This window comes from Pithys albifrons, chromosome 3 (assembly GCF_047495875.1).
Source record: "Pithys albifrons albifrons isolate INPA30051 chromosome 3, PitAlb_v1, whole genome shotgun sequence".
NCBI classification, from domain to species: Eukaryota; Metazoa; Chordata; class Aves; order Passeriformes; family Thamnophilidae; genus Pithys; species Pithys albifrons.
In genome coordinates this window covers 2,210,858-2,223,228 of record NC_092460.1, presented here as the reverse complement: position 1 = coordinate 2,223,228, position 12,371 = coordinate 2,210,858, and the positions used below count along the sequence as shown (strand labels likewise).

The 12,371-nt window shown below is 52.2% G+C and overlaps 1 protein-coding gene across 2 annotated transcripts in view; it reads left to right on the top strand.

Annotated features, from left to right (window-relative positions):
• LOC139669667 (contactin-4) overlaps nt 1–11,753 on the top strand; it is a 338,597-nt gene extending 326,844 nt beyond the window's left edge. For both annotated transcript variants that reach the window (XM_071550205.1, XM_071550204.1), the window contains exons 18-24: nt 22–92; nt 2,050–2,284; nt 2,751–2,866; nt 3,289–3,475; nt 4,765–4,877; nt 6,369–6,537; nt 9,131–11,753. In XM_071550205.1, coding sequence (XP_071406306.1) covers nt 22–92; nt 2,050–2,284; nt 2,751–2,866; nt 3,289–3,475; nt 4,765–4,877; nt 6,369–6,537; nt 9,131–9,231 — 992 coding nt within the window. In that variant the 3' untranslated portion in view covers nt 9,232–11,753. The remainder of the gene's footprint in view (nt 1–21; nt 93–2,049; nt 2,285–2,750; nt 2,867–3,288; nt 3,476–4,764; nt 4,878–6,368; nt 6,538–9,130) is intronic.
• Nucleotides 11,754–12,371: the final 618 nt, after the last annotated feature.

Sequence of the window (12,371 nt, the reverse complement as noted above, 5' to 3'; positions counted from 1 at the left end):
TCTGCATCTGCTTTTTTGCAGTTCCCGAGGTGACCCCAGCTAATGTCAGTGGAGGTGGAGGGAGCAAGTCTGAGCTGGTCATCACCTGGGAGGTGAGTCTCACCCCAGGCCCTACTGAAGCTTCTCTGGATTTCAAGTGGTTTGCAGTAAGAAAGCCCAAATTTTGTGCTAAAAACACCAAGTTACTAAAATGGAACTGAAGAGCTTCCTCAGGGAAGTGCTGGGCAGGGGCACAGGGGCACCAGCACAGCTGCCCTTGACTCCCAGCACATCCCCATGGCCAAACATGGATGGGCAGGAACTCCTGAGGGATGAGACAGGCACATGCTGAGCCATGGGGGTGGCTCCAGGCTCCATCCCTCCCCCTGGATGGGATGGGAGGGGAGGAAGGAGAGGCTTTAGAGCCAGCACAAGGCACTCTGGCTCTCAGTGCTGGGGGCAGCCAGAGCTCCACAAGGAGAATGTTTGATGTTCCACAAGGCAGGAGGGGTCACAACTTGAGCCATTTCTCTGCTCGTGTGTCCCTGTTGGGCTGGGATGCAGCTGGCATATTTTTCCTAATAATGAACCTCACCAGCCATGCTCACACTTGCATTCAGCACTATTTCTGACCAAGCTGGCAGGATGAATTGCCAGAGATATTTTTAAGGTTATTAAAAACCTCTAAATGGGTTTTTGTCCTCATTGTGCTAAATTTCCTTCTCTGTTGGACTAATTAGCTACGCTATGTCTCCTAAAAATGCTGCAATATGTTTCAAAAACACACATGGCAAGAACGTCAGATGTTGGTTTGAGTTGTAATTTGTGCAAAGTGTCATTTGTGTTTTGATAGAACAGTCATTTTACTCTTTCAAATGTCCAGAGGCCTTTTCTTTATGGTCTGTGTGGCCTCAGAACACAGAGTAAGCAGCAGTCAGCAGGAGCAACCCCTGTGTGTGCTTAAGCACCACCTCTGAGGGACAGGGGCCCATAATTATGGATTATTGGAGTACTTGAAGCTTTTGGTTTAATGCAGCTTTGAGGGGTCTGCAGGCCTGAAAGGAGGGAGTGTGTCAGCGTGTCCAGGTTGTTCTTCAGGGCTTCACATGCAATTCCAAAGGTGTGAGAGCAGCTGAAAGCGGCGACTGGTTCCTTGGTTCACCCCAACAAACCTCAAACTCTTAGTCATGGCAGAGCCTGAAATCAAATCATTAGTGGAGGTTCCATCGAGGCAGTGGAGGCTCCATTGAGTCAGTGGAGGTTCCATCGAGTCAGTGGAGGCTCTATCGAGTCAGTGGAGGTTTTGTCGAGTCAGTGAAGGTTTTGTTGAGTCAGTGGAGGCTCCATTGAGTCAGTGGAGTACTATTGAGTCAGTGGAGGTTCCATCGAGTCATTGTAGTTCCATTGAGTCAGTGGAGGCTCCATTGAGTCAGTGGAGGTTCCATCGAGTCATTGTAGTTCCATTGAGTCAGTGGAGGCTCCATTGAGTCAGTGGAGGTTCCATCGAGTCATTGTAGTTCCATTGAGTCAGTGGAGGTTCCATCGAGTCAGTGGAGGCTCCATTGAGTCAGTGGAGGTTCCATCGAGTCATTGTAGTTCCATTGAGTCAGTGGAGGTTCCATTGAGTCAGTGGAGGTTCCATTGAGTCAGTGGAGGTTCCATCGAGTCAGTGGAGGTTCCATCGAGTCAGTGGAGGTTCCATTGAGTCAGTGGAGGTTCCATTGAGTCAGTGGAGGTTCCATCGAGTCAGTGGAGGTTCCATCAAGTCAGTGGAGTTTTTGTCGAGTCAGTGGAGATTCCATTGAGTCAGTGGAGTTCCACTGAGTCAGTGGAGGCTCCATCAAGCCAGTGGAGGAGGGTGAATTAAGTCTTGGCAGAAGTGTCCTCTGGAGATGCTGCATTGCTGTTTGATGGAGCAGAAAGGCTCTGGTACAGGCAGGATGGGTTAGTTGGGTTTGGATGTGGTAGGACCTCGTGCTCCTCCCCTCTCCAGTGCTGTCCTTAGGGCAGCACTGAGAGGCAGCAGCCGGGGCGGTGCCCGTGTGCCATCTCCTCTTTCTGCTGCCCCAGACAGTGCCCGAGGAGCTGCAGAACGGAGGTGGCTTTGGCTACGTGGTGGCATTCCGGCCGCTGGGCACGGTGAGCTGGATGCAGACGGTGGTGGCCTCGCCCGACGCCTCCAGATACGTGTTCCGCAACGAGAGCCTCCCGCCCTTCTCGCCCTACGAGGTCAAGGTCGGCGTCTACAACAACAAGGGCGAGGGCTCCTTCAGCCCCGTCACCGTCGTCTACTCGGCAGAGGAAGGTAGAGCCGGGCCCACCCTCCTCCTCCTCCCATGCTGCCAGGGTTCAGGACCCACCTTGGCACACCCTTTGATACCTCAGCCTTGCTCTGACTGGCGAGCCGTGATTGATTCTTGTCGTAGTCATTAAAATGACATTAATCGTAATGTAATCTTTTGATATTCATGGAAAAGTAATGTGTAATCTGGATAGAATTCCACTGAGGTTTAGTATGAATTAATGGCCACTGATTAGAAAATGTTCCCTCTTGTCCTAATTACAGTACATGGTATCCTGGGCTGAGTTTAGTAATGACATCTTGTTATTTCTGAGGTAGAGGAGCTGGCAGTGCCCAGCACAGCCTGACAGGCCAGCCCTTTGCAGTGTGGACATTTGTTTGCTTCTTTTCTTGTGCCATGATGAAAATAAATCTCAGGACTAATTGAACACAAAATTGAAAGGTTTTCCTTTTCCTTTTAACCACACAGAGCCCACGAGAGCCCCAACCACTGTTTTGGCCAGAAGTCTTTCTGCCTCAGACGTTGAAGTTTCTTGGGCTCCCCCTTGGGAGAACCAGCACAAAGGAAGGATACAGGGATATGAGGTATGGAGGCAGAATGCAGGATCCTTTCAGTGTTGAGCCTGGAGGAGATGTGGAGATACACCCTGGGCAGTCACCATGGGCTGCTCCCCCTGCCATGGGGCAGTGTGTTCCTGGGGTGTATTTGCTTCCCTTTCCCTCTCCAGGGAGTGAAGGTTTCTCTCACATGGTTAAAATTCACAGCCCCTTCTGTGTTGGTCTGGCTGGGAATGGAGAGCAGAGCTCACCAAGGGGACCTGCATGAGGTCCTGCCGTGGCCAGGCAGTGCTGGGGTCCTGGGGAGGGAGCAGGGCTGGTCCCAGCAGGGATCAGGGCAGGATGGGGCAGGATGCAGGGCCTGCCCCGGGGGCACAGTCAGTGCTGGGCATGACAGGGTGTTGGCATCCCGTGGCTGGGGGTGGGCACAACCCTGCTCTGCTCCCCAGGTCAGGTGCTGGCGACACGACGAGAAGGAAGAAAACGCCAAGCGGATTCGGACGGTTGGCAATCAAACCTCCACCAGGGTCAGCAACCTGAGGGGCAATGCCCTGTACCACCTGGCAGTCAGGGCATACAACACAGCAGGCACTGGCCCCTCCAGCGCCGCCGTCAACGTCACCACCAGAAAGCCACGTGAGTGCGTGGGAGGGCGAGGGCTGTGCCCGGGAGGGTCCTGCCAGTGCTCCCCTCTCTCACCTGCAAACCCCCTGGAGTCTGGAGCAGCTGCCAGGCTTCTCTTTGCCAGGTTTTTGGGCACAGGACTTCCCAGCCTCAGCCTGTTTTGTTGTGGAAGGCTCTTCCCAGTGTTAAGGAAGCAGAGCATGCACAGCCCACATCACAGCTGGGCAGGCAAATGAAATATTCATCTCATCATTCCAGAGGGCTTTTTGCTTCTGGGCTCAGGCATGTGGAGCCACTGACTGAGTCCTTTCCTCATTTAGAGCACTGTGTTGTGTCACATCTCCCCTGACCTTGAGGACACAGAGCAGTGAAACAGCTGCTTAGCTTTCCAGAGGGATGGGGCTCCAGGCAGGCTCAGCTCTGCTGGTGGGAACCTCGTTGGCACTGGGAGGGATCCAGCTGGCAAAGGGTGCCCTGTGCTAACACCATGCCCTGTGAATTTTGGTGTAGCACTGGGGGGATCCAGCTGGCAAAGAGTGCCCTGTGCTAACACCATGCCCTGTGAATTTTAGGGTAGCATTGAGGGGATCCAGCTGGCAAAGGGTGCCCTGTGCTAACACCATGCCCTGTGAATTCTGGTGTAGCATTGGAGGGATCCAGCTGGCAAAGGGTGCCCTGTGCTAACACCATGCCCTGTGAATTTTGGTGTAGCACTGGGGGGATCCAGCTGGCAAAGGGTGCCCTGTGCTAACACCATGCCCTGTGAATTTTGGTGTAGCACTGGGGGGATCCAGCTGGCAAAGGGGGCTCTGTGCTAACACCATGCCCTGGGAATTTTGGTGTAGCACTGGAGGGATCCAGCTGGCAAAGGGTGCCCTGTGCTAACACCATACCCTGGGAATTTTGGTGTAGCACTGGGGGGATCCAGCTGGCAAATGTGCCCTGTGCTAACACCATGCCCTGTGAATTTTGGTGTAGCACTGGGGGGATCCAGCTGGCAAAGGGTGCCCTGTGCTAACACCATGCCCTGTGAATTTTGGTGTAGCACTGGGGGGATCCAGCTGGCAAAGGGTGCCCTGTGCTAACACCATGCCCTGTGAATTTTGGTGTAGCATTGGGGGGATGGCAAAGGGTGCCCTGTGCTAACACCATGCCCTGTGAATTTTGGTGTAGCACTGGGGGAATCCAGCTGGCAAAGGGTGCCCTGTGCTAACACCATGCCCTGTGAATTTTGGTGTAGCTCTGGGGGGATGGCAAAGGGGGCTCTGTGCTAACACCATGCCCTGTGAATTTTGGTGTAGCACCGAGTCAGCCCCCTGGGAACATCATGTGGAATTCCTCAGACTCCAAGATCATCCTGAACTGGGACCAGGTGAAGGCACTGGACAACGAGTCAGAAGTGAGAGGCTACAAAGTGAGTATGAACCCAGTGCCAGGCTGGGGTTTATAGTAAGACCAGATAAGGTGTTTTCCATGGTGCTTGCATGGTCTTCCAGGTTAAAACTGGAGCATTCCACCAAAAGCAGAGGCCATGTCTGGGTAACATGAGCACATTCTTCCCATTGCTCCCCCTGTGAGGGGGTCTCAGCCCTTGGACCTTCCCCTGCTCCTCCCTCTGGAGCCCCCACCTACAGGACCACTCTCCTACCTTTGGGGAGAACCTCCCAAAGGCTGTAATTGGCTCCTTAACTGCAGACAAATAAAATGCTTTTTTAATAGCTCCCATTTTCTTCAGAAAGCAAAGCCAAAAGGCGAAGGAAGAGAATCCTCATTAGCAGCAGTTTTAATAGGATATAATTTAACTAGAGAGAAACCTTGGGAAGAATTCAGCTCCAGCACCTTCCACAAGGGCTCCATTTGGCCCAAAGATGTCTGTGCTCCATTTCCAGATGTTGCCTTGGGGGTTGAGCTGTGCAAACATTTCCCACCAGAGCCTGAGACAATGGAGTGCCTGGCCACGCTTTGTGTTGAGCTCCCAGTCTGGAATGCCAATGGCATCAGCCTGAGGAGCCTGTGCCAGCTCTCCTGAATTTCTGCACTAACTTTTAAGTATCTTTGGTGCACTGCATGGGCTAAGCAAAACTAAGTGATTCCTTGGAGTTTTCAGTGCAAACCTCAGATGAATCTCAGCAATCTGGACCGACTTTTCACTACATATTTTAGGTTTGAAATGTAAATTAAGAAGTCATTTGAAGGAGGGAGAGACTCATCACCCTGCAAAAGCAAATGTATTTAGTGGGTTTCTACAACCTCCTCTTTTAACTTAGTTAGCATAGCACAGCAGATGGGGTTCCTTCCTGAATCAGAGCAAAACACTGCCCACTTTTCTTCTTTTTTCCTAGAAATCTTGTCTTTTATGTCACAATTTATGATATAAATGAATCGAGCTCCCAGATCTCAGAAGGTCATCCACAAAGGTCATTTATTCTGGGAAGCTGTTGGTGGCACTGCATGAAATGTCCCAGCTCAGTTCCCCAAAGAAGCATAAGAAGTTTCTGCCCCTCTGTAAATGAGCCTTTACTTATACAGGGATTTATTTCAGCTTCATCAAAGCAAAGGTTTTGCTGAGGGGCTGCACAGGTGCCAGTGTTGTGTTTGGTGCTGTCCATTGGCACCACCCCCTCCCAGTGCCACCTCCCTGCCCAGGCACTGCCCACCATGTGCTGTGTCCCCAGCACACCCCATGCCCACCCTGTGCTGTGTCCCCAGCACACCCCATGCCCACCCTGTGCGGTATCCCCAACACACCCCATGCCCACCCTCCCCCAGCACACCCCATGCCCACCCTGTGCGGTATCCCCAGCACACCCCATGCCTGGCTGAGCCCCAGGGGCAGGAGAAGCACGGCAGCAGCCCCGGACCCGCTCAGGCTCTGCCCTTGGTGCCCCCTGTGCCCTGGCTGCAGGTCCTGTACAGGTGGAACAGGCAGAGCAGCACGTCTGTGATCGAGACCAACAGCACGTCGGTGGAGCTGTCCCTGCCCCTGCACGAGGATTACATCGTGGAGATCCGGCCCGTCAGCGACGGCGGCGACGGCAGCAGCAGCGAGCAGATCCGCATCCCAAAGACATCCAGTAAGGAGGGGGAACCAGGGCCACCCCCAGGGATTCACCTGAGATCAGCTCAGTTGGTTAAAACTTGGCTGTAATAATGCCAAGGTCATGGGTTCAATCCCCTCTGTGGGCATTGACTTGAGTTGGACTCAATGATTCTTGTGGGTCCCTTCCAACTGAGAATGGTCTGGGATTCTGGATACACCAGGGCCACCCACAGGGATATCACCTGAGATCAGCTCAGTTGGTTAAAACTTGGCTGTAATAATGTCAAGATCATGGGTACAATCCCCTGTGTGGGCCCTTAAGAGTTGGACTTAATGATCTTTATGAGTCCATTCCAACTGAGAATAGTCTGAGATTCTGGATACACCAGGGCCACCCACAGGGATATCACCTGAGATCAGCTCAGTTGGTTAAAACTTGGCTGCAATAATGCCAAGGTCATGGGTTCAATCCCCTGTGTGGGCATTGACTTGAGCTGGACTCGATGATCCTTGTGGGTCCTTCCAACTCAGAATGGTCTGGGATTCTGGATACACCAGGGCCACCCACAGGGATATCACCTGAGATCAGCTCAGTTGGTTAAAACTTGGTTGTAATAATGTCAAGGTCATGGGTACAATCCCCTGTGTGGGCCCTTAAGAGTTGGACTCAATGATCTTTATGAGTCCCTTCCAACTGAGAATAGTCTGGGATTCTGGATACACCAGGGCCCATCCACAGGGAATGCCAGCAGGGCAGGCTGCCCTCCCATCCATCTCCCACACCCACCCAGCACCAGCATTCCAGCCCCCAGTTCTGATCTCATCCCCAAATCAAGATTAAACCATAGAAATGCCATCCTGAGTAGTTATATTTGTATTTAAGATTTCTAGATGCTTTCCAATCTCTCCCTTCCACACTCATATATAGGTTGGATATATTGCTTTGCTGCTATTCACTATAACCAAATACAAAATGCAGGGTTAGAGGCTTTTAAATTATAAGGCTACTGTACAGCCACATTCCATTGTGTGTTGGAGGCATAAATATTTATTTAGGGAAATGAGGTTGTGCAGAAGAACAAACAGAAAGAGTATTTTATTACACAACATGGCTTTTGCAAAGTCTCCATGTCCCATCTTCCATTAATAATGGCCCAGTTTATAAGCTGCATTAAATCAGGAGCCTCTGCAATGCAGGAATATGGCATTAAAATTACAGCAAAGTAAAAAAACCCGGGGTGAGAGCAGAATCCTCTCCACTGTGGCTGTATAAACCATGCAGAGGAATTTAATCAGCTGGCACAGGAGAGGGAAGCAGGGCTGGAACACCTGCCAGCTGTGATTTGGCTCAAGGCAGTGGGTCACCGAGCAGGTCGTGCCAGGCTGGGGCCACAAGGAACAGCTTGAATGGAGCACAGTTCAGAAAACACAAAATAGTGAATAACCAGGGTGTGAAATCCTGCAATTGTGAAGGGAAGCCCAACACAGTGGGGGCAGGAATTGAAATTAAACAGCACATTCAGTTGGAGAGGAGACATGTGGTGTCCCAGAATCACTGGATGTGCTGGGCTGGGAAGGACACACAGGGATCATGGAGTCCAACCCTCAGCCCTCCACAGCCCCATCCCCAGGAATCACACCCTGTGCCCCAGAGCATCATCCAAACCCTCCTGGAGCTCTGGCAACCTTGGAGCTGTGCCCACTGCCCTGGGGAGCCTGGTCAGTGCCCACCAACCTCTGGGGGAAGGACCTTTCCCCGAGATCCAACCTGACCCTGCCCTGGCACAGCTCCAGCCCTTCCCTGGGTGCTGTCCCTGCCCTGGCACAGCTCCAGCCCTTCCCTGGGTGCTGTCCCTGCCCTGGCACAGCTCCAGCCCTTCCCTGGGTGCTGTCCCTACCCTGGCACAGCTCCAGCCATTCCCTGGGTGCTGTCCCTACCCTGGCACAGCTCCAGCCCTTCCCTGGGTGCTGTCCCTGCCCTGGCACAGCTCCAGCCATTCCCTGGGTGCTGTCCCTGCCCTGGCACAGCTCCAGCCATTCCCTGGGTGCTGTCCCTGGTCCCACGAGCAGAGCTCAGTGCCTGCCCCTCCTCTGCCCCTCCTGAAGAAGCTGGACCTGCACTGAGATCTCCCCTCAGTCTCCTCTTTTCCAGCTGAACACACCAAGTGCCCTCAGTGCCCTCACACGCTGCCCCTCCAGGCCCTTCCTCATCCTCACTGCCCTCCTTTGGACACTCTCCAATGGCTTGATGTCTTTTTCATGCTGTGATGACCAAACCTGCCCCAACACTGCAGGTGATGCCACCCCATTCGGAGCAGAGTGGAACACTCCCCTCCCTCTCCCAGCAATCACAGAATCCCAGAATCCCAGACTATTCTGAGTTGGAAGGGACCCACAAGGATCATCAAGTCCAACTCAAGCCAGTGGCCCATACATGGGATTGAACTCATAACCTTGGCATTATTACAACCAAGTTTTAACCAACTGCACAGATCTCAGGGTCAATGCCCATGGCCACGGTGCCCTGCTGGCTGAGGGCACTGCTGCCCCACAGAGGGAGAGAGGGTGGGTTTCTGAGGTGCTGAGGTGCCCCGTGCTCACCCCTGGCCCTGCTCTCCCTCCCACAGACGCCTATGCCCGAGGCTCGGGCTCGTCGACCTGCAGCACCTGTGCCCTGTCTGCCCTCAGCACCATCATGCTCTCGCTCACAGCTCGCTCCAGCCTATGACAACGGTGCCACCAGGACTCCTTCTTTATAATATAAGCAACATTTAGCTAGTGGTTTTGAAGACACCCAGTACTAAGTAATATTGTGGTCTGAGTACATCTTACTACTGGAAAACAAATGTTTATGCTTCTTTAGGAATGGCATTATACAGTACTTCCTCAAAGCAAATATAGCTTTGTCTGAAGTTTCCTTGGAAACTCTGCAATGCACTGAAAACATCTGTAATATGATGTTACCAAAGCAGTTTACATATGTCCTTATATGCATATTTTTTATTATATATTTAGTGTTTTATAGAATTTTTTAAAGTTAACATATGATGTAGATATTAATTTTTTTCCTCTGCTATAAAACGCTACGGACGACATAACTACGGAAATATTGGTTGGAAGTTTTTCCTTTGGGATGGAGAGTTCAAAGCTGTTCTTGGTCCCTTGGCTGCCAGTTTCTGAACAGTTTGAGGAGGCAGCACCGCCCCAGACCCAGGTTGAACTTCACTGGCAGTTCCAGGGACTCCTGTGCTCAATCAGGTGCTTCTGACACACAAGGTGGGACCTGTTTTGCAGAGGTCCAAGCAAGACAAGCTCAAAATCCTCAGTGAAAACACCATAATCTTGCAAAACCCCAGGAATTCTGGTTGGTGGTGGACTACAGGCCATGAGGAGACTGTGGTGAAAAGAGGAGCCACTTCTGCTGCCTTGGATTGCCTTGGCTTTGTCTTAATTAGCACCCAAGTGGGCAGGAAGGAAGATACAGCCAGGTGGGATCTGTGCCCTGGGGGCACAAAGGGCAACCCCAGCTCAGCCACCTCTCTTGGGACATTTCCCTCCCAGCACAGCAGACCTCAAATCTGCTCCAGGCTTGATACCCTTGGGATGCTGCTCATCCATCGGAATTCCCATGGGGATGTGGCACTGGCAGAGCTGCCCCAGAGGTGCCCGCGGGCAGTGGCATCTCCAGTTGGCACCCATGTGGGCAGGAAGGAAGATACAGCCAGGTGGGATCTGTGCCCTGGGAGCACAAAGGGCAACCCCAGCTCAGTCACCTCACCTGGGGCATTTCCCTCCCAGGAAAGCAGACCCCAAAGCTGCTCCAGGCTTGGTACCCTTGGGATGCTGCTCATCCGTCGGAATTCCCATGGAGATGTGGCCCTGGCAGAGCTGCCCCAGAGGTGCCCGCGGGCAGTGGCATCTCCAGTTGGCACCCACGTGGGCAGGAAGGAAGATACAGCCAGGTGGGATCTGTGCCTTGGGAGCACAAAGGGCAACCCCAGCTCAGCCACCTCACCTGGGGCATTTCCCTCCCAGCACAGCAGACCTCAGATCTGCTCCAGGCTTGGTACCCTTGGGATGCTGCTCATCCATCGGAATTCCCATGGAGATGTGGCACTGGCAGAGCTGCCCCAGAGGTGCCCACGGGCAGTGGCATCTCCAGTTGGCACCCACGTGGGCAGGAAGGAAGATACAGCCAGGTGGGATCTGTGCCTTGGGGGCACAAAGGGCAACCCCAGCTCAGCCACCTCACCTGGGGCATTTCCCTCCCAGGAAAGCAGACCCCAAAGCTGCTCCAGGCTTGGTACCCTTGGGATGCTGCTCATCCATCGGAATTCCCATGGGGATGTGGCACTGGCAGAGCTGCCCCAGGGGTGCCCGCGGGCAGTGGCATCTCCAGTTGGCACCCACGTGGGCAGGAAGGAAGATACAGCCAGGTGGGATCTGTGCCCTGGGGGCACAAAGGGCAACCCCAGCTCAGCCACCTCACCTGGGGCATTTCCCTCCCAGGAAAGCAGACCCCAAAGCTGCTCCAGGCTTGGTACCCTTGGGATGCTGCTCATCCATCAGGATTCCCGTGGGCGTTGGCAGAGCTGCCCCAGAGCTGTCCAGGGGCATCTCCTGAGGGCTCTGCAGGATTTTGCCTTTCTCCAGAGACTCTTCCCAGATGCCCAAAGGCAAAGCAGAGTCCCAGCAGGAAACACAACACCCACATGGGCCGATTCTTCTCCAGGGAAGGACTGTTTGCTACTGCAGGGGAATTTTGTAAGTGCACTCCGATGGGAAAGGCTGGGCAAAGGCACTGGAATTTTCTATACAATTTTCAAGTTCAAATGCGCTGCAGTGGTTTTTTGCTTTTGGTTTTTTTTTTTCCTGATAGCTTGGATTTGCCTGTAACTTGTCTTTTTTTGCTTACAAAATAATACAGTTAACTTTTAGACCTTCTAAATATATTTATTCAGTAACTCATAATCAGGATTCCACTTGTGTGAAAGTCAGGGGTGTTGACCAGAGAAATATTGTCAGTATTTCAAGCTGTGTTCCTTTCTTAGTTTGATATGGTTACTTCTATGTAAAAAAAAATACCATAAAAGAAGAAAAACAAAAAAAACCACAAAACCCAGAAAAACAAAGTTTAAAAAAAAAAAAAAAGCTGCTGTAGTTTTCTCCCCGGTGTAAATGATATTTATCAGTGATCTAGCAGATGTAATCTTTTTTTAAAGGTATTGGTAATAAATATTCTGTCATTTGTAAAGATACCTGTCTCCCAGGAGCCTTTTTCCTCCACCTTTTGTTCTACCCAGGGAGAAACTTCACCTCAGCACTTGCTGAGATTGTCACTGATGGGAAGATACAACACTTGGTTTAAGTCAAAACTTTCTGAAGGAAAAAAAAAATTATAAATCTCTGATCTAACTCTGCTTCTAAATTGACCAAAAACTCTGTAGGGGTGGATTTGGGGTGAGAATGTGTATTAAGCAGAGGCATGGCCTGGCCAAGCTCATGGGGCTGGGGCTGCTGCAGCATCACTGACCTGCACCCCAAGCAAAGCCCCTCCGGGTACAGCAGCAATTCCTGAGGATTTGGGGGAGCTCCAGATCACTGAATCCACCAACCCCACATTTCTGATTCCTTCAGGAGTGGCAGCACAGGAGGCACGTGCTGTGCTTGGCACTTCCAGGGGGCTCTGCTGCTCTTTGCAATCCACAAAGCCAAAAACTCAAATGGCCCACGGGCACAATTCCAATTTTACAAAGAAATTTCAAATTGCCATTTGCAGAGGCAGGTGAGGGGCAGGTGAGGGACACGTGCCAGGGCTGCACTCCTGGAGGCAGCAGGGAAGAGCCACAGCAGGGGGATTGCACAGGG